This window comes from Plectropomus leopardus, chromosome 20 (assembly GCF_008729295.1).
Source record: "Plectropomus leopardus isolate mb chromosome 20, YSFRI_Pleo_2.0, whole genome shotgun sequence".
In the NCBI taxonomy this organism is placed as follows: domain Eukaryota; kingdom Metazoa; phylum Chordata; class Actinopteri; order Perciformes; family Serranidae; genus Plectropomus; species Plectropomus leopardus.
Window position 1 is genome coordinate 14,293,621 of NC_056482.1, and position 26,391 is coordinate 14,320,011.

At 37.9% G+C, this 26,391-nt stretch overlaps 2 protein-coding genes across 5 annotated transcripts in view; both read right to left on the reverse strand.

The window, feature by feature from the left end:
• Positions 1-12,646, reverse strand: part of pdlim5b (PDZ and LIM domain 5b) — a 45,992-nt gene extending 33,346 nt beyond the window's left edge. For 2 of the 3 annotated variants that reach the window (XM_042509565.1, XM_042509564.1), the window contains exons 1-2: positions 12,538-12,641; positions 6,274-6,379 (exon numbers count right to left, since the gene is read on the reverse strand). In XM_042509565.1, the coding sequence (XP_042365499.1) occupies positions 6,274-6,372 (99 nt within the window). In that variant the 5' untranslated portion in view covers positions 6,373-6,379; positions 12,538-12,641. Of the gene's footprint in view, positions 1-6,273; positions 6,380-12,537 lie in introns of all 3 variants that reach the window. The other variant, XM_042509566.1, reaches the window with a different exon arrangement.
• Positions 12,647-19,833: 7,187 nt separating this feature from the next.
• The window catches only part of opn4xa (opsin 4xa), a 41,656-nt gene continuing 35,098 nt past the window's right edge, over positions 19,834-26,391 (reverse strand). The window contains exons 5-12 of one of the 2 annotated variants that reach the window (XM_042509297.1): positions 24,335-24,468; positions 23,293-23,496; positions 23,009-23,180; positions 21,665-21,826; positions 21,287-21,394; positions 21,029-21,203; positions 20,242-20,373; positions 19,834-20,089 (exon numbers count right to left, since the gene is read on the reverse strand). In XM_042509297.1, coding sequence (XP_042365231.1) covers positions 19,916-20,089; positions 20,242-20,373; positions 21,029-21,203; positions 21,287-21,394; positions 21,665-21,826; positions 23,009-23,180; positions 23,293-23,496; positions 24,335-24,468 — 1,261 coding nt within the window. In that variant the 3' untranslated portion in view covers positions 19,834-19,915. Of the gene's footprint in view, positions 20,090-20,236; positions 20,374-21,028; positions 21,204-21,286; positions 21,395-21,664; positions 21,827-23,008; positions 23,181-23,292; positions 23,497-24,334; positions 24,469-26,391 lie in introns of both variants that reach the window. The other variant, XM_042509298.1, reaches the window with a different exon arrangement.

Genomic DNA, 26,391 nt, shown 5'->3' on the forward strand with positions numbered 1-26,391 from the left:
AATGGGAGCGTGGACAAGTTGCATTCCTGGGCCTGCACAAGAGCTTAAACTCAAGCAGGTGCTCAGGTACACTCAGGGTGCGCTACTCCTGGGCTGAAGTGTTTTTTATTGTAACGTTTAGCAAAAATGCATATTTTAGGGAAGCACTGAGCACACGACTGTTGTAGTTGTATGAGAGCTTGTAAACAGATGTTAAATATAGATTAGCTGGTTATAAATGCTGGTTATAAAGGATTTCTGCCTGTTTGCTGTTTTCTGGATTTTCTGTTCACTGTGGAGGCGTGCAAGAAAAACAAAGTACTTCACAAATTCGAGGTAACATGCAGAGAGTAACTGATATACAAATGGTCATTTTGCAGGTGAAGTATTCCTTTAAGCCAAAAAACTTTTATATGCAGTCATTAGTAAAGTAATTCAATAACTTGAGAGAAATGACTTGTAACTGTAACTATTTTTCAGTTAACTTGCACAACACTGCAAGTGGCTTTCACTGATGATTAAGTCTTTAAGTCAGTTGGACTAAAAATGTAGCACAGGTTGTAGTCCAACCTGCAACCAGAAAGACAGATCCCGCTGTGCCTGTGAATTTTCAGCACATTCCTCTCTCTTATCAAAACTGAGAGAAAGTCGATTGTTCCTATCTTTCATCAAAATAAAAAAATACTGTGAGCGATCTAAATCAAAATCTGGTGACGGCTTGGTTATTCTTTATAGCGCTGCCATATAGCATTAGAGAGATTGAAAGCAGATGCCCTCACTACAACTGTAGGCCGACAGCAGGAAGATCATACTGGGATCAAACACACACTGCAGATAACAGTTTTCTACTAAACCCATCTGCAACCTGAGCACCTCTTTACGACCCTGCACAGAATCGCAGGTTATTATTGTAAATATGCCCTGTGCAGTGTATATTCACAAATCTATAAAATATGGTACTATCAAATTTCAGTACCATGTAAAAATGCTCCAGAGATTTTAATACCAGAGACAGATAAAAAAAAATAATACAAACTGTTTGACAGCTTTGCAGCATGGACCACAAGTTATCTGTGTCAATAGTTTCCTGAAATGTCAGGGGAGTTTTTAACTGCTTGATTTTATTTTTTCTGGACCGGAGCTCAACCAAAAGTTATGACTCAATGTCACTCAGATTATTCTTTATCCAATGAGCTACACAAGCTACTAACATTCTGCTGAACTAATTGTAAATCATTGAGAAAAACACGAGAGGCATTTCCTCTTATGGCAGAGACTCTATTACTTGAACTTTAGCAGTTGCTATCACATACTGTTGTGCATCATATATGAATATATGATACTCGATATTACCCTTTTCTTACTATTACAATAATCTGACTATGCAGCTGATTCAGTTGGAGGACACTCAGAGATGTATTTTGGTTTTATGTAAAAATCATTTTAGAATTTGTTGTGTAGAAAATGTTGCATGATGAGGTCATGTTTTTGAAATGTGAAAACACACATGTTCACTTAACAATAATACACCACCCATCAATAAGTGTGTCTTTTAAACTACTGATATTTAAGGTGTAAAATTATAATTTTTTATTAGTGGCACATAGCAGTGAGGATTGCAGATTGCAACTGAAACTTCTGATTAAAATTCCTTCAGTGTCCATTATTCAGGAGGTTTTTACCAGCAGTCTGGTTATTCACAGAGTTCTCTTCTCTCCAAAATAAATAGACCCACTGATTGACACCTGTAAAAACACTTAATAAAGCAGTTTTGCCTTACAAATCAGTGTTTCACCTACACTGTTTGGCATGTCGTAGACAAGCTGCTAGCCCAGGACCTGCTAATGTCTGCTCACCTTTTGTCTCTGATAACTAAAGATCCAGAAGTTCAGGAGGTTTTTACCAGGGGTTTTTACTATCTGCAGAAGTCTCTCCAAATCAGATGAACCACTTACTGAATAATGCAGTTCCACATTAAAATATCAGTGTTTTCCTGACACTCTTGTAGCCAAGTGGGTGCAAAATATGGTGACGTGAAAATGTCAAAACATGAAAAAACGCAAATGGTCCTATCAGAGCCAGTGTTTGGTTCATTTATTCCGAGCGACTGTCGAAACATGGCGGTGCAACATGGCGATTTCCGTAGACGAGGACCCGCTCCCTCTGTAGATATAAATGGCTGATTCTAAGGTAACAAAAACACTATAATTCTTATCTTTAGGTCGTTATCCTCCAAAAAAAACATACTTATGTTATATTCTCTTTAAATCCTACACAAACTGGAACTTTAAGAACTACTCGTGAGTAAAGAAACTATTTAATCAGATCAAAGAATGCAGTAAAGGGTGTTTTAAACTGAATTAATACTTGTAAACAGAACAGCCGTTTCTCATTGGAAACCCACAAAACAGAGCTCTAATAATAAACTCAAGATACTATCATCTCTCATAATAAACATATCCTTAACAGATAACATTATAAATATTGTTATTATTTAGCTAATAATTTTGCCAGTCCAATGTGGGGCTGCCTCTATCGGATCCTCTTCTCTTAAAACAAATGCTCACAGATCCCCGTTTCCCTCTAATGTTGATGTTGGTTGCCCAGATACACCACCATCATCACATTCCTCTTCTTTGAGAGTGAAAGTAGCCGCACCATATTAACACATAATGGCTGTGCTTGAAAGAGAAAAAAAAGTCTGGAAGCTTAGAGCCTACTGCAAACACAAAGCTAAAATTAGTTTGTGTAATGTTCACTCAAAGTATCACATGCCACTAAAACAACACCCAAAAGGCCACAGAAGACAAGAGGGGGAAGTGAGGGGTCAATGGAAAAAGAGCAAAATTTTGTTGTGCTGACCCCAAACTGACCTCCTACAAGCAGACATTTAGAAATGAGAGATACTGTTACTTAGTCATTATTTCATACTTGGTCTTAAATTACTATTATTCTTACTATTATTTATATTCCAAACTTTGTTTACATAATATCTTGCTAACAATAATAATAGTCTGGTGAATTTATGACCAAACTTTTCAACTCAATTTACTGCGTGTAAACAGATTTAATTCACTCCTGTGTTATGTTTTGTCTGTTGAGTCGACATTTTCTGCGGTTTCATGAACAATTTAAAACTAATCTTTAATGTGAGTCTTTCCTATGTGGAAACATATCAAGAGATGCCTAAAAAGGAGCTAAGTAACCAAAGATGATGATGGAAAGAGTCTCGGGAAACAGGAACACAGACATCGGCACACATATTCGTCATTTTAAGCCCTTCCTCCATACGTCATCATTACATTTTATTGAGTGGTCCCAGTTTTAACCAAAGTCCCAATTAATATCACACAATACATATGACTGATGGTATATGCACTTCATCTCTTACTTTAATTTAGTGATATTATGAGGCCAAAGCCAAATACTCCTAAAAAAAGGCTTCTGGGTAACAGGCTGTGGTCATCTTGTAAGAAAACCAGCCTTATATATGGTACCGTATGTAATCTTTGGATCAGTTACATATGGTACGCATATGTAAAGTCATTACATCATTACTGCATGGCAATCGCATCCATCTAAGCAAAATAAATACAAGCTTTAATGTGAAGGCATATTATTTACTGCAAAGTCGGTCTATTTAGCATAGTAGGTTTCTAATGAACTTTAAAATGGGCCTGTGATCTACATGATTTCCTCACCACTCAGCTAATGAAGGAACTGAAGTAAACCGTTGGCAGATGTTTCCATATACGTACCTTCTACTTGCTTACTCGTCCCTTTGTAAATACAGTTACTTCTTTAACTTACATTATAGACACAGACAGATTAGAAGGAGTACTGATTGATCTAACATCAGATTTATGAAAATGTATGTATTTTACGCTAGCAAACATAAAGAACACATGTTCCACATTCACTATATTGGCTGTGCTTTATGTGACATTAGGATTTGGAAGATAAACAGACAAAAGGGGAGACTTATTCCTGGCGCCCAGACAATACCAAGAAATCTGAACCATTTATGGTGCCATTCACTGGTCATGCGCTGGGATGAAAATATGTCACAGGAATGACACTAACCAACAATGTGATGGAATGAAAAGCTGTGAGAGTCATGTTGCCTGGCTCAGCAGTGCAGCGGCATGCTCCAGACCGCTGATGACTCAACACAGAACTGCTGGTGGACACACATTGTGTATTCAAAACTTTTGTGGTCCATGAGTAGCTCTCCACAAAACCCACAAAAAAATATGTAGGAATGATAAAAACTACCACATTACACGCATTTATGATTATAATAGATTCAAGGCTTTTGATCGTTTTTTTTTTTTTACATCTGTCCCAACTCACCTGTTTCATTTTATTTTTAACTCTCTTGTAAAAACATGACACGGCACATCCCTTCAAATATCAGGGGTCAGGGGCCCATCTGATTTTCATTTTCCAGTGAGTTTTATACACAAGGAGTGTGCATGTTGCACCATATCAACAAAAAATCACTGCATCGTTTGCACGCATTCATTTATTTGTGGCAGCCCGCCACAATTAAAACATCTACAGGATTAAAACAGATTTTCTACATTTGGAGCTAGACCATTCATTAGAAGCTCTGCTGAAACATATATTTACTGTTAATCATTGCAGAGGCAGCGAAAGTTGCTGCATTCTTCCTTCCCTCCCCTGCCGTCAGCTACTGTTGCACATACACTAATTCTGTGGGAAACACTGCACTGTCATCAATTCACATGTCTTATTTCTCATGAAGATAAGCACATATAAGTCTAAATAGTAGGAATATATTGTAAAACAGGGGTCAGTGCACCCTTGTTTTTGCAAGCCTTTCCAAGTGCAATTGCACTGCGATGTCAAATATGAAGGCGTATTTTAAGCAGATGTCGGTCTTATGTTTTTTCAACAGCCAATGCCAAAACTGAAAGAGCAACAGAGGCGAAATGCCCCATTTGATGTAATTTTTTTTCTATTTTCCTGTCTCGAAAGCCTTGGAGTTTTTAATCTTTATTTAATCTTATATAAAAAAAGTGCTCCAACATCCAATCAGGTGACAAGTGTGACAGTGCTTGATTCATGTCTTGTTTTTGAGATATGATGACAATGTGTCTACTGACAGCTACATGCCACCACCACAACATGCTGTCCTTCATTCCATTATTATCACAGTAACAATGCATAAAAATAGTCTGAGCAGCTATGCTGGCCTTTTCATACTCTGTGGTTATGGTTCCGCTTGGGAAGAGCCACTTCTTCTCTCCAAACAAAACTCTTAAATTTCTGTAACTGATCCTGCCGACAACAATAAATAAACAGAGTCACTGACCTTGGCCATGACATGGAGATTACAATTACATAACAGGAAGTGGCAGGAGCTGAATAACACTGCTCATTCTGCAGCAGCCAGAGATGTGTCAAGGCATTGAATACACTGATAGAGGACATGCTGACCACCTTTAATACTGTTTCTCAAGAAGCAATGTTAGCATAATTGAGACACCTCGGTTGCAAAAGACTGCTACGTGACAGCGTAAGGGCAAGCTGCACTGCAGGCGTCTTGTAATTTGTGCAATAATCACAGTGTTCTGCACAAAAATCCCTTACCCCATAAACATAAACAGTTTGACTTTGTGTAGGCTGAGGCTGGCCTGTCTTATAAACACGTCTGCTTTTCAATGAGTAGGCCAGCCAATCCAGCTGTCCTTCTCCCAGCTGAGGGCTTAACAGGACCTGTTCAGCCAGAGCCAAATCCCAGTTTGAATTTATGTGACCCAAAGTCCCAAATAGTTATTACAGAACCATCGTGGCTTTCTAGAGTTTCACTCAGATGGAGCGTTTAAGGACAGGTTCTGATTATTCCACTGCAGTCTCCTCTGCCTGAGTAACACTCAGGAGAAAGGCCGTGACATTTAGCAACATCCAGCCTCTGAATGACCAAAATGACAGCAGCTGTTAACAGTTACCAGTTTAATCCTCCAAATACATCCCCAATGACTTTTTTAAACTGATGGATATTGAGGTTACAGTTCAGTTATGTAACATTATGACAATAGTCGTAGCTGGGGGTAGGTCATGACCGTGAGTGGCTGAGTGACAAAGGCCGTGAGCTGTTACAGAAGGTGTCTAAATCTAGCCGTGAGTGTCACACAGGAGATGAATGGAAACACACGCTTTCATCACTGACTAGGCCAGAGGTGGAGTGAGCATGGACAGCATTCCTCAGAGGTGACTGTCATGGAGTGAAGGGTACAAGAGTGTCGCCCGTGTGTGTGTTCAGCTTACCCGTGAGATGGTGAGGGGGAGACAGAAGTCCTTTCCTCCTTGCAGTCTGAAGCCCCAGGGGGCGGGGCCAGCCAGGGAGACGCTGTAGCTGCTGGTCATGATTCACCTAGAGATGGACAGGAGGATAGATATTTTACAATCAATTGTGCAAGGAAAATACCAAACAAAAGACAGACTCCTTGCGGACAGAAAATGATATCATAAACACACACAGGAATACAGCAGAGGAGAAAGAGAATAACAGGAAAGAGAGGATGGAAACAAACAGTGTATCACGTCATGTATAACTAGTGTGCAGTTAAAAAGATCATTACTTTCATTCTTTCCTTTGTCTCCAAATAACATCTCACATGACGAGTTGGGGCTTCAACTTTATCACACTGAAGCTATCTAAATTCAAGTACAACACTATTAATAGTCCTCTCCTGAAGCTCCTAGCTCTGCGCTGACAGCTTTAGAGCAGGTCCCTGGTCCTGTAAGCAATGTCATTTGTCACAATGGGGGAAGGAAAGTGAGTTTGTAATATATGATGTTATAAATCATATCCAAGTGCTAGTGGACAGGTACGCATGACTGGCAAAGAGATTACCCATAATGATTTGTGTTCATTGCAGGGTTTAATGCACATCTCAGAATGGATTAGCACACATGGCCGTTTGACAAAAATCTTTCAGCGATTTTCATTGAACATTTTTGCCTTTTAGGAAAAACCTTGGTGGAGTAAATAAACAATAAAGCTACAGTTGGTCATTTTTATGAAAATGTTCTCATATTTTCATCATTTTCTCATATTTGCAGAAACTGTCTCTATATTCTAAACGAAGTATGTTTAAAATACCCTCAGACACATATTTAAGTGTAGTTTAAGTGTAGTGTTTGGCTGAAATACAAGAATTTGCAAACAAGAAGTTGGAAGTGCACTGTTTAGCTGTGAAGTGATAAAGTTTGTGACCCTGGAAACAGCTGAGCCGAAACTAAGCACTGCCCCCAGGGTGGACCAACTATCTCATTTTACAGCTAAACAGTACACTAAGATATGTTCCTGAAATTGTTCAAGGAGAAATTTAGGCTTAGCAGTTAAAGAATCTTGATCAGCGGTGCTTAGTTTGACAGTTTGATCCCAGTTCACAAGCCGTGATGATTGAAAGCTGCGTGAACTTGTCGGCTCTGATTGGTTGGTTTGGTCATACGCAGTAAGGCCATTAGAAGCACTACAAGGCAATAGGGAAAGCAAAGAAATATGATTTTTTACAGAGATTATTGTCTCATTTGGTACTTGGTGGCAGGTTCATTTTTTTTTTTCAAAAAATAAAAGTGACCTCCTACAGCTTTAAATGGTGAGCATAAGCACTGACTTTCCTTTGTTTACCTTAACGAATCTCAGATCAGTGACTCGTGTCAGTGGAGCTGCACTTTGGACCTACCGTATGATTTCAGTGTGCTTTCACTGAACCCGCTGCTTGTGAAAGATACATTCTAATAAAGACACCCAGATTTAGACAAACTATGTTTTATATCTCTATACAACACAAGGTGGGTTAAACAAACAACCACAGGTAAGTGAAGCATTTTGAAAATTAGGCACCCAGTAGGACCTGGTCTTATGAACAGCCCTGTACCTGCATCATCCTTAACACTCAAGCCTGGGGTTTAATGGTGATTAAGAAATTGAAAGCTTGATATAAAATATCTGCTAAAACTCCATCAGTCATGTACTGAGCATTGGCCTTTCCTCTGTTGCTGGGCCTGCGGGGTCAGCACAAAGGCAAGACACACCCTGGATGATCAGAGACTTGATAGAGCTCAGCTTTAATCACTGCCAACACAACGCTTCAGTGGAGAGCAGGTTTGCTTTGCATTTCTCAATGGCTAAATGCACCATCTTCTACATTACCTCATGCATGGATACAAATACCATATCCTGATTATACAAGTGTGCATTCAAATCAAATGGACAGTTCCAAAAGTGAGACACAGCGTAGACAATTTGGTACTACAGTAGAATATTTCATGCACTATTGAGTTTCACTGGTTTAAGCCCTGCGTGTCATGCATTCCTTTTCCCTTGAAAAACTGAAGCTGCAAGCTATTTTTTGGAAGCGAGACTGAGGTTAAATACAGTCACATGCTAACATTTAGCGCATTATGACATGTATTAGGTTAATGATTGAGGAAATTGGTATACCATATTTGCAGAGTACTTTAATTTACTCATCTGGTACGGTATGAGTATTCAGTTAACAGGCTGTGGTGAATCTGTCTGTATGAGCCTTTGCGCACAAGATCAGAAAAAAACACAGATCATGTGGAAATGTATCACCTTTGCCCTGCCCAACAGGAAGGGTGAATGTTGACATGAAAAAATGACATGAAAGGCTAACGCATTAGCATTATATGTCACATACCGTACACTGCAATTATATGGAAAAGGGGGAAAGAAGCAAAGCTGAGTCTAATTCGGGAACAGACGGGTGCATTGTCCGTGGTTATCAGAATTTACTTTAGAGGGAAACTGAGAATCAAAGGAAGCTAAGACTGATAGTTCTGATGTAATGAACTAAAGGTCTGACGTTTTTGTTGAACCAATTGGAAAACACTTCAGCAGCTATCATTTAGTGCTGCTCTACTTAACGCAGATACTCAAATGTCAGTGTTACAGTTCTAAATTATTATTTCTGGCTTTGGTGAAGAGGATTTCACTTTTTCACTTAAAATCCATTAACGGGAGAACATGTGTGAATGTGACTAAGAAATTAAATGTTTCAGTGCGCGCCTTGAAAAAGAAATGTCCACACATTTGCGTGCTGGGCAGTGAAGAGAAAACATACTTTCCTGATGAGTATTTCATGAATAATAATGCCTTGTCATCCCAGAGGCATGTCATTTTGTGGTAGTAAGTCATGCTCCCGTCACAAATTCCCTCTGGGGCCCAGCACCACCTGCTGCAGCCCATCACCTGGTCAATTGTACTAGACACACTTCAAATCAGAGGGTTGGCCGATACACTGTTTCACCATCTTGCCTGGAGGGAAACAGGCTTTTTGACGCAGTCAGCAGAGGAGCCACAGAAAAAGGGTGTGGGGCGGGTGGAGAGATGGAAATAAAATCACGTGTGAAAGTGATAGGGAGGAGGTGAACACCTGGAAAGCAAAGAGCACATAGCTCTACTATTTATACAACACACTTTCACAATCAATCTCAAATACACACGTGCACACATGTAGAATGTGCAGGTCTATAATAAGAAAGCAACCAACTAAAGACAGCTGTCTCCTTCTTCAAGGTGACCAAGGGTCGAGGTGAGCCAAGACCTTTATTTTTAGGGAAACTTCAAGGCCTTGCCCAATGTGTTTTACACACATTGTCACCAAGAAATTAAACCCACTCTGCTTAAACTCATAAACTTTCAAAATTATTTGGAAAACATCTTTAAATAACCTAAATAGAAGAAACTCAATAGCATCTTTGACACTGTTGCAAGATTTGTCTCCCATTTAATTTAAGTCTACACCCCATTGAAAATCTTGGGGTGGCACAGGAAGGTGATTATGTTGTAGAAAGGTAGATGTTAGTTAAAAACCATATGAGTATGGAGAGTTAGGGAGTCACATACTGCAGGGATTCCCACACCTTCATTTATAATCCACGGCCCACCACAATTAAAATATTTGTCACCACAAATAGATTTTCTATATCCGGAGTCTGAACATTCATTAAAAGCACAGTTCAGTTTTTCAGTGAACCACACTCTTGGAGTGCAGAGCATACTCTGAGCACAGAGCAGTAGAACGTCAGGCACATTGAAAGTGAAACTTAACCACTCATTCTGCTGAGTGTAAAAGTTTGCATTCACTCACAGCAGCCGCTCCTCTCATCCATTGATCTGATCGATCGGCTCTGACCAGATCGACATATCAGCTATCCACACCGCCAGTCACAAACTGCTGCTGAAGAAAAAGAGAACAGATGGAGAGCTCCGCCTGCACTGCATTCACAGAGCTCCAAGAACCTCAAACTTAAGAGAGGGGCTGATACAAAGGGACACACATTTAAAAGAGAGAAGAAAAAAAGTTTGCTGTTGTCATTGCCAACCACCATAGAAAATGGCAGTTGTTCCTTTGCCAAAATTTTTGCCAAAGTTGGAGCTTCCCAGCAAACGACTTTGACGACTTGGTTGATAACAATCAGTGCCTTAGGTTATCTAAGGTTCACAAGACAACACCGCCTTTGTGCGGACTTAAAAATGAGCACACCACAGCCTTTTAATCACAATATTGACCCCCAATTATTTTCAACGGGAGGGGGGCATCAGTTGTCCGAGAGGGGCCGTGGCCCCCAAAGGTCTACACATCTGAACTGGCAATGCTGACAAGAAAACTATATTTTCAGAGGTGACAAAACGAACATAAAAGCTGTAAGTTTTATTCAAAGATCTTTGAGTCAAACCTCACATGCTCTCATAACATGAAGCACTGAATAGCTCTGTTACAACTATGACAGTTGTTCACACCAGATTCTTTCAGTATTAGATTTCACAGCCAACTGGGACATCTCAGTAAAAGCTACAAAAAATGCGGATGGTGAAATCTGGATAACACTCAAGCCATACCCTCATATCAGTAGCTTTTCCTAATATGGAGTGAACAAACATTAGACTCATCGCATGTCCCTGCTTGTTTTGCAATCCCTAATGATATCATGCATAGACATGAGCAGACACACCTTTCAGTGTTCCCAAACTGAGGAAAACAGTTGAGCTCAACACAAGCATTTTATCAGCAACACTCACATAAACCTCCCTGCAAGCTGATTCCAACATAATCCTAGTTATTTTCCATGAGGGCCTTATCTTTCAAGTTCCTGTCATAATGGCACTTTATTGTTATAAATATTTCAGCACTTTCACACCAAAAACAGGATTAAGACACAATCCTTTCAGGGCAGCACAAAGGGACATACTAGCCAAGTTAACAGACATTTATCTGTTACTGTAAATGTTATTTTAACTTGCTTGATCCAATTAGTAGGCAGATTATCCAGATAGTCTGATATTGAATTTAGATGATATAATATATGGAGAGAAAATTGGGGTAACTTTCTAGTCATAGCTGAAAAAAAATGAAACCCCCCTCACAGCAGAAAAGCTTTCTTACAGTAATTGGCAATCAAACACGGGTCAACAGGGTTGAATTAAAGAGCCATTCAGTAGCATGCCCTCTATGACCTCCCCACTGTGTGTGTCAAAATACAGCTGCGTTTCCTAAAAGTAATGTTTAGTTATGGGAAATGAAATGTCTCAGAGTTCTGGTGAACATAAGAGTGACTGATGATTTTCAGACGTCATGCTCTTTTCACAAGCCTTCAGGAGACAACATTTCCTGCTGACATCATCCCAGGACGTGTTGACTCACAGTGTGTGTTGTCGCTTTGTCCTGCACCTCACTACTGTGCTGTATGTGACTCTTATTATATAAATAATTTTAAGTCCCAATTTTGATATGAATAAACAACCACAGATCAAATGTTTTTGTTAGACTATTATAAAGACTTTAAAAAAAACCTGTTTGACTCTAAAATGTATAGTTCAATATCTTTAACTTAGTGTCAATGGGACAACTTGTTCCAACCTGACTTTATGGGACCTTTTGTGGATGTGGTTTAAGGTAACCTGTTCTTCTAACATGTGACACATCCTTATATTAAGTACATTTATAACAACTTTACGCTTAAAAAAATGTCTACTTTGAATTCACCAAAGTCTCTTAACTAAGTGTGCAATATAAAATAATTTTAAAGTGGAAATATGTTGTAGTTTTAGTTGTAGTCATGGGACAAGGTGATAATCCTAGAGGTCCTCCTCAATCTTTTGTTTACTTTAGGGACTGTACATTAGCGTCTGTGCAATTCAGCACGTTTTTTTTTTTTTGTCACGGAAATTAAACTTTGTTGTGTCGCCTCAGTGTGTGTGTGTGTGTGTGCGACATAAAAGACGCGTGACAGTGCACTTCCGATAGAACTTTATCTAACTTGTCAATTCTCTGTAAAACAAATGTGAAACTATGACACGAGCGGCAAAACAAGTCGTTTATTTCTTTTTTTTTTTTTTGTAAAGTTTTTGAGCGAGCGTTAAATATTTCGATGCGCGTTTAATTGCAACTTTGTAACAGACACATGAGGCTGTAAAATAATAACGGTAGCACGAGCAGAGAGTTTCCCTGTGCCGCCGTTAGAAAGATTTGGTCGGATGTAGTGTACAGTACTCACCTCGCGTTGTGAAGCCGGGTCTGGTGTGCAGAGAGAAGCGTGACTTCAGTCCGTCTGCTCTCAGTTTCGGAGTCAACTGGACTGAGCGGAACTCAAACTTCCGCATATAAGAAGCCAGCCTCATCTGGCTGCCGGTAGGAGGGTTCACTGCATGGTGTGTGTGTGTGTGTGTGTGTGTGTGTGTGTGTGTGTGTGTGTGTGTGTGTGTGTGTGTGCGCGCGCGCGCGCGCGCGCGTGTGTTGACTAAAGGCAACACAGCAGCATGCATGGGCTTGTCAGATCACTGAAACAGAGCAGGTGAGTTGTAGTCGAGTTAACCAGACCGTCCTTTTGTTGCAGTGCTAACGTAAAAGCCAACATGCAAACTCAACTACAATATGCAATAAAGGACTAAATCAAATCACTAACTGTCTGAAAGTTGATAAACCCTGTATTAAAAAAAACGAAAAAAGGTTTTGCTAATCTAACTTGTATGGAAAGCCCTTAGGGAACTTTATTAAAATAAAAAAGTGAGCTTGAAAAGAAAAAAATAATTCAATTATAGCTTCATAATCCCCCCACATATTTATGTGTGATATGAGTAAAGATTAAAATAAAAAGGCAACAGTCCAATTTGCATTTTCATTATTTCCTGATCATATGACTAGAAAGGTGTTTGACACCTAATTCAAAGATGATTTTCTAGTAATGCTCATAGTTTCAAAAAGAAAATCAAAACACCATTAGAGATTTTATTTACAAGGACTTAACCTGCTGTGCATTTTCATCAGTTTCAGGGTTACGGAAAGTCCAACTGTTATTTTTTTTCCTGTTTTTTATTAATTTAGTTAGTTTTGGACAAAGACGGCATCTGAAAGTGTGAGTAGTGAGATCCTCTTGCTTGGTTTTTATAAGAGGTATACGTTTCCCTTATTGTAACCTTTGTATATATAAAAAGGAAAATTTGGTTGATTTAGATAAATTAACGTTATAGGCATAATAATACATTTTGGTGAAGGACATCTTTTTTTTTGTCCTTATTGTTTTGTTTTTGCACAGGAAAAGTAGCATTGATTGCCAAAACCAAAAGCCATCATAATTCTTTCTCTCTGTCAGTACTGTAACACCTGAATGTGTAAACTCTCAAATTGGCATGTTTCATAAATGACAGCCTCTCTGGAGCCCCTCAAAACCACATATTTTTGCAACACGTTGACTGAAACCTAAACGGCATAGTTTGTTCAGAAGTTTCTCTTAAATGTCTCCATATTTGATCTTCAGAAGATCCTACTGAATATAAAATTTTACTGTTTTACATCTGCCCTGTTTTGGATTAAGCTTATGAAAAATCAAGGCGTTAAAAACAATTGCATTGGTATTTTTGAGTGAAAGAATTTAGTGTCACTCAAGTGCAAGGTCAGGTGGTTATGAAAGAAATATTTAAACTGTTGACAGGGCATCAGCTTGTCTTGTTGCATCAGTGGATCACAATGATGTCATTCTTTCCACTAATGCCTCCCACATACAGGACTGACAAGTCACAAACCACCAGCAGACACCAGTTATTTGTAAAGTGTAGAGGTGTGTTACAACAAAACTGAAGAAAAGAAATATACAGTATGTGGAATATGTTAATCACAATAAGTAACAAACATAACTTTACACAGGCTCACCAACTAGGATGTAAAAATGTTTACTTCATGTTATTTTGAGATTCTTGCAAGATTTTGCTTTTACTAATAATGCAATTTCTCTTAGGGATAAATAAAGTGCTCTATTGATACCATGCAACCCATGTCACATGACCTCCTGATAAGTTTATGTTTCTTGAGCAAATAAAGCACTCTCTATATTTTCCTCTCCCATATTTATCAATTAATTAATTACTCATTTCGAGTAATTTGTTCTTTGAGATTGACATAGCAGAGTGTTTCCTCATCTGCATCAAGTGTCTAGGGATACTGTCAAGACTTGTAATTTCTGGCTAATAAATGAGACTTGTTGGAACAGATTTACTAGACCTATTTCCACATCAACCCTTTGAAATCTGGATTGACATCAGTTTTCTTGTGCTGTGTTCAAACGCCTTTCACAATCATTTAAACCTTTGAAACATGTGCATGTTGGTTTGTTACCTATCAAAATCACTGGAAAAAAAAGCCAATTAGCAACTTGGCATGAAATGTCTTGCACATTGTAAAAGGATTAGAAAAAGGTGACCAAAAAGAAAAATGACCTGGGAAAAAAACTGGGGGGTATTTTAGGAGTGTTTTTACTTTGTCTTTCCTTTTGTGTCTGTGTGTAAAATTTGTTTTTTCATTATACAGTCACTGTGTTATGATGGTGCAGCAGGTTGCAGTGGTTACCCAGATTTTAGTGGTGTAGTGTTGGTATGCTCTCTAGTGGTCAGCACAGTAAGTACAAGCTTCACAGATACTGTGGGTTTAAAGCCACTGTCTAATTTATGGCCTGCAGATAAGAAGTGTAATGTTTAGCCAGTCCTCCTCCGCAGGTTCATACCTAAAGATTTGTCACTCATCTTGTCTTGTTGTCTTGTTTCTTGTCTACCTAGACATGGCATGTCGCCTGAGGCTTAGGTTTTCAACTCAAGGAAGTGAAATTAATGTTACTAATTCTGAGAAGTGTGAATTGTAACCATCGAAAGTTTTATTTCAAACAAAAGACAATGTTACTAGTCAGTGACAATAGTATTTTATCAGTGTTCCCTACATTCCTGGCTTCACAATAAACATTATGAAACACCTACGGGTAGATTAACAATAATTGAGAACATGTATGCTGCCCAGAGGATACAGATTAGTTGTCCATTGATTAATTGATCAACAGAAAATTAATTGGCAAGTATTTCCAATTAATTCCAGCAATTAATGTGTGATAATTTTATGCTTGTCTTTGTCATAGACCTAATATAAATATATTTGGATTTTGTTTGTTGTTTGTTGGACAAAACAACATTATAAGACATTACATGGACTGTAGAATTATTATTATTTATTGATTTATTTTTTATGGTTTTTCAGGGTTCCAGCAGATCCTTAATAGGTTTTAAAAAGCAATACATTCATTTATCTAAAAACAAAGCCTTAATTAGCATTCAAATGTCTTGAATCAATCTTTCAAAAATCTTTAAAAATGCTTAGACATGGGAAGTAGGATGTTGACTTTGTTTAATATTGAACTGTGAAATCACAAAATAATGGGTAATATCTGTTTTTTTACTGAATGCCTCTCACAATAATGTCACGCACATCAGGATAAAAAAAGAATATATTTTATATTTAAAAACATTTTACATAGATCAACTGACTTTTTAATAAACATTACATAAACATTTGGATAAAATTGTCCCTAATCCTGAGTAATTTGTTTTTTTCCTTCAGTTTACGTCATAGTAAAACTGGACTTACATATAATACCGAGTGGTATTAAAAACATCTTAAAGAGTCTTAAGTCAGCTTGCCTTCAGCTGTAGGAACCCTGTTTTTTTGGACCTTTTATAGAATAGAATTAATCAGCAGATTAATAAATAATAATACAAAATCATCATAATCATAATCAAAAGTTACAATCACACTTCTTCTGTTTTAATAGTTTCTTAGTTTCTTATCTGCTAGTGAAAGTGAAACAGAGCAGTTCCAGAGTTTTGGCAGCAGGAGAGGAAAGCCCTAACTATTAGATTACTATTAGATAACTGGACAGTTTTCACATACTCAAAGTTAAAACACTGCATACGTATTTGGTTGAAAAAAGCCCATAATCCCTCAGTTAGTAAAGTATGATTATAATTCACAGTTTCAAACTGGACAGGAATGCGCTCAGGGTGTCAGCACTGAAGAGTATTTTGTTTAACATTTACTGATTCATCACTTAAAATTATAAACATTACACTCTGATGTGTATTGCATCCTTTTGTTTTTGCACTGTAACATTTTTTAAATAAATATTGATTTATCATACAAAGCCATGGCATATTCTACAGATTACTATTTACTATACACCGCCAGTGAAGCTAGATGCTTTTAGATGTCTGAATTCTGCTGCATAGTTCAGCAGGCTTCTTTCAGCTACATGTGTGTCATGTCAATATAAGGTTAGAAACTAATGGGAAGCCCAGTAGAAAAATCCCCCTGTGCAATGCGATTGAACCACTGATGTGCACCAGTTCTTTATGTAAGGCTGCAGTGCATACCTTATGATCATCTTTACATAACTGGATAAGCAAAGCGCTCAGGAAATCTTGGAATTAAAGTTCAAAGACATTTCAATCGGAGGCTTTCTGGACGTTTGAATTTCATGGAAGAACACACTTTAACTGTCACACGAGATAAATGGACTCATCCTTTAAGGCGATATAATTACATGAGCATTTAACTAAAAATGAAAAAAAAAGAGATGCATTATGTAGAGCAGCAACCCCCTGGTAATAGAGTCATACATTCAGATCCATATTATTAATAGGCTTCTGTCATCCTGATGTCTCAGATGGTCAACGCACATGCGTTGTGTGTCCTGGTTTTAAATCCAGCGTGGAACATCTGTTGACGTCATCCCCTTTTCTTTCTCCCCACCATGTAACTCTATTTACTCTCGCTGCTCTGTAATGTGTGCAAAAATGTGAACAATCAATCGGAAAATAAGTGGGGTTTGGTGTGATAAAATATGAATTAGAGAAAAAAGATCCACCTCCATCTGCTTCCTGACAGCACGTTTAAATAGATTTACAAATAATTATATGGTCATTATATACTTGCTCTGCAGGCTCTCACATATGACAAATATTTTTGTTGTCATACTTCTATTAGGCTATGCTAGTAATGCATGTGCTATGATGCATGTATAAAACATAATGCATGAAATGTTTATCTCTATGCATAACTCTTTGTATCAAAGATTTATTATTTGTGTAAGTGGATGGCCATAATGCTTTGCACCACTGGGAAAGTAACAATGCATTAAAGAAAAAACTGTTTTGATTTCATAACTGCAGCAAGTCATAAAGACACATTTCTTTGAAGTAGAGAAAAAGAATATTTAAGGTGTTTTACACTTATGATTAAAGTAGTAAAAAATCTCCTTAATGTTCCATGATGTAAGTTGTATCATAACATACAAAGATTTTTGCAAGCTCTAAGAAGATGGTGCACTAAATATTTTCAGAGTTATATGAAATGTTAATTTCCCTCAACAAATATGCACACAGTAAGCATTTTAGTTGCAAATATAACAAAGCAACAAGAGCATCCAGTACTGACTATTCAAAGAAGGAAAAGGAGCAAATTTCAGTGATCTTTGCTGTATTTATACTGTTCCTGACAACATGCTGCATTAAATCATAACAGATGATGATAGAAGAAGATGTGAGTCTTTATGACTTGCTACATCTGGTAGCTGAAATGCATTATGATTCATTTTGGTTTGTAAAATGCTTTAAATCAAATATGTAACATTGTTTCCAAAGTAGCTGCAATGAATGAAAGTTTTGTGTTGTATGATGCATAATCGCCCCCGCTGACAGAAATGGCTCAGCCCCTGAAAATACACAAGTGGGCCCTCCTGAAATCTGCTTTGCACACGCACTCTATATATATTTGATTTTTCTTGTGGTGAAAAGGAAGAAGAAGAAGAAGAAGAAGAAAAACAAGAACAAGAACAAGAAGATCAAGAAGATGTGATGCTTTACTAGCTTTCTAGAGTCTAGTTAGAGCAGGAGTACTGGAATATAAATATTACGTTAAAATAGAGGATTTGGATGCTTTTTGAGATGTATGTAAGTATTAAGGCTTGCCTTTTTCTTCAAAAGACTTGAAAATCACCTTTGCAGATATGTTAATTTAATGAACTGAATATAGTTATTTTATTTAAATAAATGAGTGTTGAAAAAACTCAAACTCTCTCTCTCTTTCAGTCAAAAATTTCAGTAAGGTTTTTTTGCAATGGTTGCATACAAAAAGAAAAAAAAAGAAAGCGTTATGAGGTAAGGGGGGTTTCATTATGAAACATACATTTCACTAAATGTAATGGCGAATGTTTTGGTTCAAAATAAAATGAGGTTATCCTTGATCACATTTAGGATGAACATGATGTTTATAGTGTAAGTGTAGTTTAAGTTTATGGAGAAGTGGGACATTTTTTATCAGTTGAGATTCAACAATTCAACCGTTTCGCTGTCTGTAGAAGTTTAACAGATTATCTATATTGTGCATGTGACAGTTCATGAACATACCTACATATTCTTTGAATAATTAAGTTGAACTTGAATGTTTTAATCAACATATGCAGAAAAGGCTGAGTGAATAGGTTAAGTTCAACTAAATTATTTTGAGAATATGAAGTGAACTGTCACATATTCTCTATAGATAAACAGCTAAAGACAAAGCAAAACAGTTAAACTGCTGAATCTATAAACTATCTGTTGGTGGACTATCCAAATAGTGTTGCCACACATAATATCAGCAACTTTGACAACATGATAAACACCATGTAATACACACAGTAATGAGTTCTACAGTGACTGGTTAATGCATTGTGGACATAAAGAACATGCATTTAGTGCACATAAACATGGCATTCACAAGAAAAAGTAACTTCATTTTGTCATCTAAATGAGCCTTAGTTGCAAAGTAAACAAAAGTATAAAATCCATTTCCTCACAAGGAAACACCTTGATAATAAATATGGTTGTTTTTAATAAGTTGTTCAATTCAATTTTATTTATAAAGCCCAATATTAGAAATCACATTTTTCCTCAGAAGACTTTAAAGCATATTGCATCCCTCTGTTTTTTGTTCCAATGAAAACAAACAAAAGTGCATTATATTTTAAACCTTTTTAAAGGTCATTTGAAGTTTAGGTTCCATTGGTAAGATTTCCGTTGTTTCATTGTGACAGTATTGATAGCTTGACATTGACAAAAACAAGGGAAGCGTTATTTTGTATGTTAACAGCAAGCCTGAAAAGGAGAGGTATTAAAACAGTCGTGTGTATACGTTTGCACAAAAGCCTATGAACAAATGGATTTTGTAGCACTGAGGTTAAAGTTTTAACATCTGCATGAAAAGAGTCTTAAACAAAAAAAAAAGTTTACTTCGCTGTGTCTCAGTCACACATAGCCACATAGATAAATAAACATATTCTACATTTAACTCAGAAATCTTCAAACACTTGAGCAATCCATCCAGAGGCTGTAAACCCAGCAACAGTTCTCTCTGGTGGCTCTGTGTGCTTTGCGTTTCCTCACACTTACAGCCATGGTCCACAGGGCCTTTCTGTGAGTCGATGATTGCTTGGGAGTGCACACTTACAATATTGTCCAGACAGTCTGGCTGGACAAGGACCTGCAACTCCTTCTCATCTTTCTTTTTCTGTACTTGCTGTGCCTCTATTCGTGTTCGCTCTCCTTTTCCTGCTCATCTTCTTGTTTCTTCTGTTTAGCCCAACTTTCAGGATTCTGCTCTCTACTCCTCCCCAAAATCGGGGGCATTACTGTGCTGACAGACTCAGGCGATAGGGTGTGATCACATCTGTTCAGCGAGCCTTGCTCTGGGATGTGGATCTAAAATAGAATTTAAATTAAAAAATGATTGACATGTCATCATCTTGTTTTATCAATACATGATAGTGCTGATATTTTATGCCTTTTTAGCCACTGAATTTTAAATGATTTGATTTTAAAATCAACAGATATAATGAACGCACATACCCTACCTGTTCCTGACTGTGGCTTTCCCTTTCCTTGCTCTGCTTTTGCTCTTTGTCCCTCAGAACTCCGAGGGAAAAGCTGGATCTCAGACAATGACTTTGGTCAATAGGGTCCAGCTCCACATCACTCCAAACCTGCTACAATAACAATAATAATAATGATGACTTAATTTATATAGTGCCTTTCAAAACTACAGTAACATAGTGCTCCACACACAAGAACTAATGAAAGAAAACAAGAAAACAATCAAATACAAATTTACAGTCAGCAATTAACAAAAACAATAAAACTGCCAAAAAAACCAAAAAAACAGACAGATAAAAGTGCACAAAAGATACAAATAATATAGGAAACAGATAAATAATTAAGAAATTTGAGGAAAACATTCAAAAATCTACATTTTCAGAAGACAAATATGCACAACAATTGAGAGATTTAGTTTAATTTCTTAGTGAGACCCCTTTCTCTCCTATATTAACTCTCTAACTTAACTCTCTTGGTAATTATTTATTGTTTCAAAGGTATGGACACATCAAGCAAACCCGCTGTTGTGAGGGCTTTTGAATTTTTATTTGCATGGCTTTTGGTTGTTCGCATGTTACCATACTTTTCCTCCATGCTTGCCACACAAAAAAGGTTTCAATTCTGCCACTAAATCCTACACAAGAGACTTAAAATGGACGTTTTACTTTCTGTGCATTTGATTTCTAAATTCTCTAAACACACCACTGACTGTGCTTCTTGTTGTGTTTCATTCTACTCCCCAAAACCTAGTGTGGAAGCCAAACTCACTGTGTCTGTAGTAGACATGGAAGACACTCTGTAAAACTTGCTTTTGGAGACCGATGACTGTCTGCTCAGCATCGAGTCCCTGAGGGAGGACTCACTGTGGGACACTGATATGCACTCCCTTCTGGGGGCCTGGGCGAGGAAGTGTAGACAGGGAACCTTCTCTGCCATGGTGTCCCTGTTAAAAATAATGATCTCTCAGCAAGACCTCTAAATTCCCCTCTGGCATAGGTTACTGATTAGCTGGCTGACTGCACTCACCTGTATTTTGAGTGAATGATTGCGTAGATAAAAGGGTTATAGATGGCTGAGGCCTTGGCTATAACAGCAGGGACGGCTTTGGAATACGGACTGAGGGCGCTTCCATATCTGAAAGGTGTTAATAAAGAGTAAATTACCTGCGATGAAACTTGCACTGTAGTTTGAGCCTATTGCATAGCATTTCATCATGCCTGATATAATGATATTCTACAAGAGGTGGAATATGGGTCATGGTTAACGGCTGAAATGAATAACATATTGCAACCAAGCATCCTGTTTTATCAGTATATGCCACCGTTTATCAAGCTGTCTAATGCAGTTTGACCATTACGACAAATTATTGCATCATAAAGAGCCCTTCTCACACTGTATATTTACCCAGCCCAGGCGATGAGGGTGACACATGCATAGGGCGACCAGGAGAGCACAAACACTATGATGACCACAAAGGCAATCTTGGCCAGCTTCCATTCAGTCTTGATGGACTGCTGCTGGATCAGGGTCGATTTCCTCACCTGATACCCCAACTTCTCAACATCTCTGTTGGGACAGAGTGAGGGAATAAAGACATTTTGTAGTCAATAGAAAGGTCAATTGAGAGGCTACATAAATGACATCAGCATTGTCCCTCAAAAATCAATGTAGTGTTTGCAGACAGTCAGTTTTAATTGTGTTACGTATGCAGGAATGTGGAACCAAAATAGACACAAGGAGACACATGCAGCACGGCAACACGGACAATGATAGCAAACAGGGCAGGCAGGCAGGCCGGCAACATACACAGGGTACATTTGATTTTTTTAATATGCAGGATTTTCCAAAAAGACTCACAAAAAAGAAATCCCTCTCAATCATCTCTTATGACCCACTGTAAGTATGCAGGGTTGTATTAATCTGCAGAGACTCTGCCTTCTGACTGAATTTTCTCACTTTTCTCCTTATTTTGCTGTGGTTGGTACATTCTTTGGCACAGACACCAAGTGAGGTCGAGACTTCGAAAAACAAATTGTGAGCAGGTGTCAGACTGTAAGTACCATGCATCCAAGAGGAAGCTACAAAAATCACAGACACAGGATAGGAAAAAAAAGTAAAATATAGCAAGGCAAAATGCAAAGCGGACAAGGTTGGGGTCGGCTTTGACTGCCGCAAGTGTTTGCAAACAGTAGCCTAAAATTCCTGCATAATATACCTTGAATGATGGCAAAGGCAATCAGTTTCCACATTAAATGGAAAGAAAAGTTGAATATAGTTAAATATCAGTATTGTACTTAAAAATGCAGTTTAACTGACATTATTTTGATTTGGGTACCGCCCTAGTATTCAGCTTTGGAGGCTACCCGTGAAATGGCAAACAGCCACAGTGATATGCAGAGGGGTGAATTTGCTAATGTGTAACAGCTGCAGAGTAAGCACATGGTTGGCTACTGGTGGAAAGACAAGAAATGCCAGGATCTGAGAAAAAAAAGCAAAAAACAAAAACATATAGACATGCACAGAGAGGAATTTGAAAAGGAAAGAACCAGAGGGAGATGCAGAAGCGACAATCTTGTGATTACATGTAACAAAATGCACTGGAGTAATGCATGCAATATTCTGAACTTCAGTGGTATAATTATGTTTTATACAGTTAAGTAGACTTGCTTTTAATAGTAGCATTACAAGTAATTCCAACGTGTTTAGTGCATTGAAGTGCTGCATATTCACCTAGGTTAATGCATTCACCTGCTTGCATGGCGGATTGCCAGGAACATGCACAGATAACAGTAGGATATAATGCCCAGAGGGATGAAGAATACAAAGCAGCATAGCATCAAAGTATAACTTTTATTGGCAGGAGTGGATGTCACATAGTCCCATGTGCATGAGGTCATCAGGCCCTCTGGTATGTATGAACCTTGAAAGGAAAAAATTACAAATACAGACAAGAAGGATGTATAAGGTGTAAAAGTATAAACAGAAGGTAAGGTGAATCAAATAGTTAGGAGCTGAAAGAATAAGTAACTTACTCCACCCCAAAAGAGGTGCTAGACTCCAGGCTAGGGAATACAGCCAGACCAGGGCAATGATGAGACAAGTGCGTCTCTTGGAGGTCCATCGCAGGGCTTGCAGAGGCTTGGTGATGACTATGTAGCGGTCTACAGAGATGGCCAGAAGGTTGATCATGGAAGTGATTCCAAATAAAGCTCCACAGAAGGCATACATTTTACAGCCTGTGGGGGGAAGAAAAAGAGGAAATCATTTTATTCATATATTTTTCTCTTCTGATTGGAAGACTGTGAATTACATGAGATGAATAATATGAATAGTCAGGACAATGCTATTCATACTATTCATATAGCCATGGGCATAGGTTTGGTTTAAGAATTCACGTGAAATGACTTCAGGGGATAAATGCTACTACATCTAAATGCTATGATCCTTTTTATCGCATTTTTACACACATTTGTTATGTCTAATTATATGAGCAGCGGCCCCAGATATTGCACAATGGTAACTCTGTGTCATTAATGTCTACTAGCAAACAACACAAAAATACCTCAAAGCTGATATTATAGTTTTAACATCTACATGATATTATAGATTCGAAACTATGTTTTCACAAGCTGCCAAACAGAAAAAAAAATAAACTTAAGATATGAGGCATGAGCAGGAAGAAATGGGAAAGCTGTGGGTTATTTACACTCAGCATGCCGACATGCAGCAAGCACTCATCTTATTTGGCAAGAAAAACTTTAAAGGCTGAAGCTAACTAAGCTAAATAGTGCCTGGTTTGGGTCTTTGTTAGCTCAAATGATGATCTTACCTGGTGATTCAATGAAACAGTTGCAAATATCATAGTATGTCACGCCTGACCATTCAGTGGGTTCATTTCTCACACATAAGCAAGGTAAGGAGAGGGGACACTGAGATAAACTGACAATATTAAAAAAATCATTTCTCATGTTTTTAGCTTGCTACAGGAGTCCTGTTAGTACTTCAGCCCTTGATTACATATTGTGGCACTGCTAATCTGGGTAAATACTTAAAATCTGAATGTGGAAAAAGTACCTGTTTCACCAAAAATCCAGCCCTTGTAAAGGGAGTTCACAAAGAAGATGGGTGACTGTGTAATTGCCATGAGGAAGTCACTGACTGCCAGGTTCATGATGAAGAAGTTGGGGGCAGTCCGCAGCTTCTTGTTACTGCAACACATCAGGATTGAAAAGTCTCAAATTAAAGGTGCTCAGTATCCAACAAGACAATATGTTGTTATTGACACACATTAGTTTAAGATAAGATTAGAAAAATGTGTTGTTATTATATATTGTATTAGATGGAAATGTGTCTTTGGTAGTTTGGCAACACAGTGTAAAAACAGTAAAGGGTAGCATAAATACAACGTGGTCAACAGCAGCATGGACAGGGGGCAGGGGCGGGGCTTATTTCAGGATGGTCACAGAAGAGGGGACAAATGACTTCTTGTACCCATTTTCCTTGCCAGCGGGACTTTTAGTCTCCTACCAGATTTACAGAATGTCATAAGACACCAAAACGGTTGATCTTAAGATCAGAGTACAAAACATGGCTTTATAAGACAGTGACAATTTTTATGTTGTGTTCAGTCAAAGTCCACATACTAACACTTTAATTTATTGCTACATATTTTTTGTGTACATCAACTGGCTTTTGGAACCCCTCTAAAATATGCTGATATACATGCATTTTCCCGTGACCTGGACAAGTAACATAATTGTCCAGGTCACTGGACCCCCCCACCAGACTAATACAATGTTATTCTATGTTGTAACTAAACCATACTGTTAAGATAAATGTTAAGAGTGTATTTACAAAAGATACTAAATTTCAGGTGTTAAATTAAAAACCAGGGGGAAGTTTCATTGTATTCATTCATACTTATTGTTTGCGGTGTACAGACACGTTGAGGCGCAGGGATTCACATTTTTGCCAATGCAATAACCATCCAATAACTCACAAATCCTTGTCTCCCTCTGAACTTAATTCAATTCCACCTCCCTTACCTTGGGGGGGATCAATAGCAATGGCACATCTATACACCTTCTTTCAATAACACATTACTTTCTCTGACCAGGGGCCAATACAATTTAATTACAATAACCAGTGCCAATGCTGATGTTTTTTGCAAGATGCACAGTTCAACAGCTACGCAACAAAAACAAACCACAATTGCCCACCGCACCCATTGCCCTCTTACATTATGCCACAGTCAGATCAGCCTAGTGGCGTTTCCTCCGAATCAGCAGCAAGGAATACAAGCCACTGCTGTCCGAGTCTAAGTGCAAATAAACGACACAACAGTTAGAAAGCCAAAAATTTAACAAATTCTGTGACACCACAGAAAAATATCAGCCACCTCTATCAATGATTGCCATCATATTTGCCTACTGGCCGACAAGATGTTCCTCCAATAAATCAGTGCATCTCTACAACACTATAATACTGTCACATAAAATGGAAGAAGAAAAACACACATTCAGTGCCAATGGATTCAGAGGATTCAATTTCCTCCCTGTGTTAGTAGCTGTTATGAAAAGAGTTAGTCAAAGTGGACACTTCATATATAGAGAAATCCAATTACAAATGACCTTTAAATTTAGTTTTCTTGTTGGAAGAACAATAGGGAAAACCCAATAGGCCAAATGCCAACAGGATATCCATAAAATCAGCAGTATTGACAGTATACTCAATATTGCCTCAGACACAAGCTTCTACTTCCTGAGAGGGTGCAAATAAAGGCAGCAAGGGGATTTCTATAGTCTTAAAACATCTGTGTGTCTCCTATAACTGAACACCCGAACAGCAAGGTAAATCTCCCATAACAAAGCAGTACCTTTATGGATTTTTTTAGTTTTTCTTTTATGATTCAAGTCGAGCTTGTGAACAAGCTCAGGAGGAAAGTTAATTTGCACTGCAACATTACATTTGTTAGCTAATTAACCATTTTAAACCTGAGAATATTGGCTTTATTTCTTTAAAAAAAACATGGGAAGAAGGCAAGAGCAATGAAAGAAATGACCCAATAACAAGCAAGAAATGATTAAAAAAGAAAAAAAAAAAAAGAAACACAAACATACAAGGAAATGACT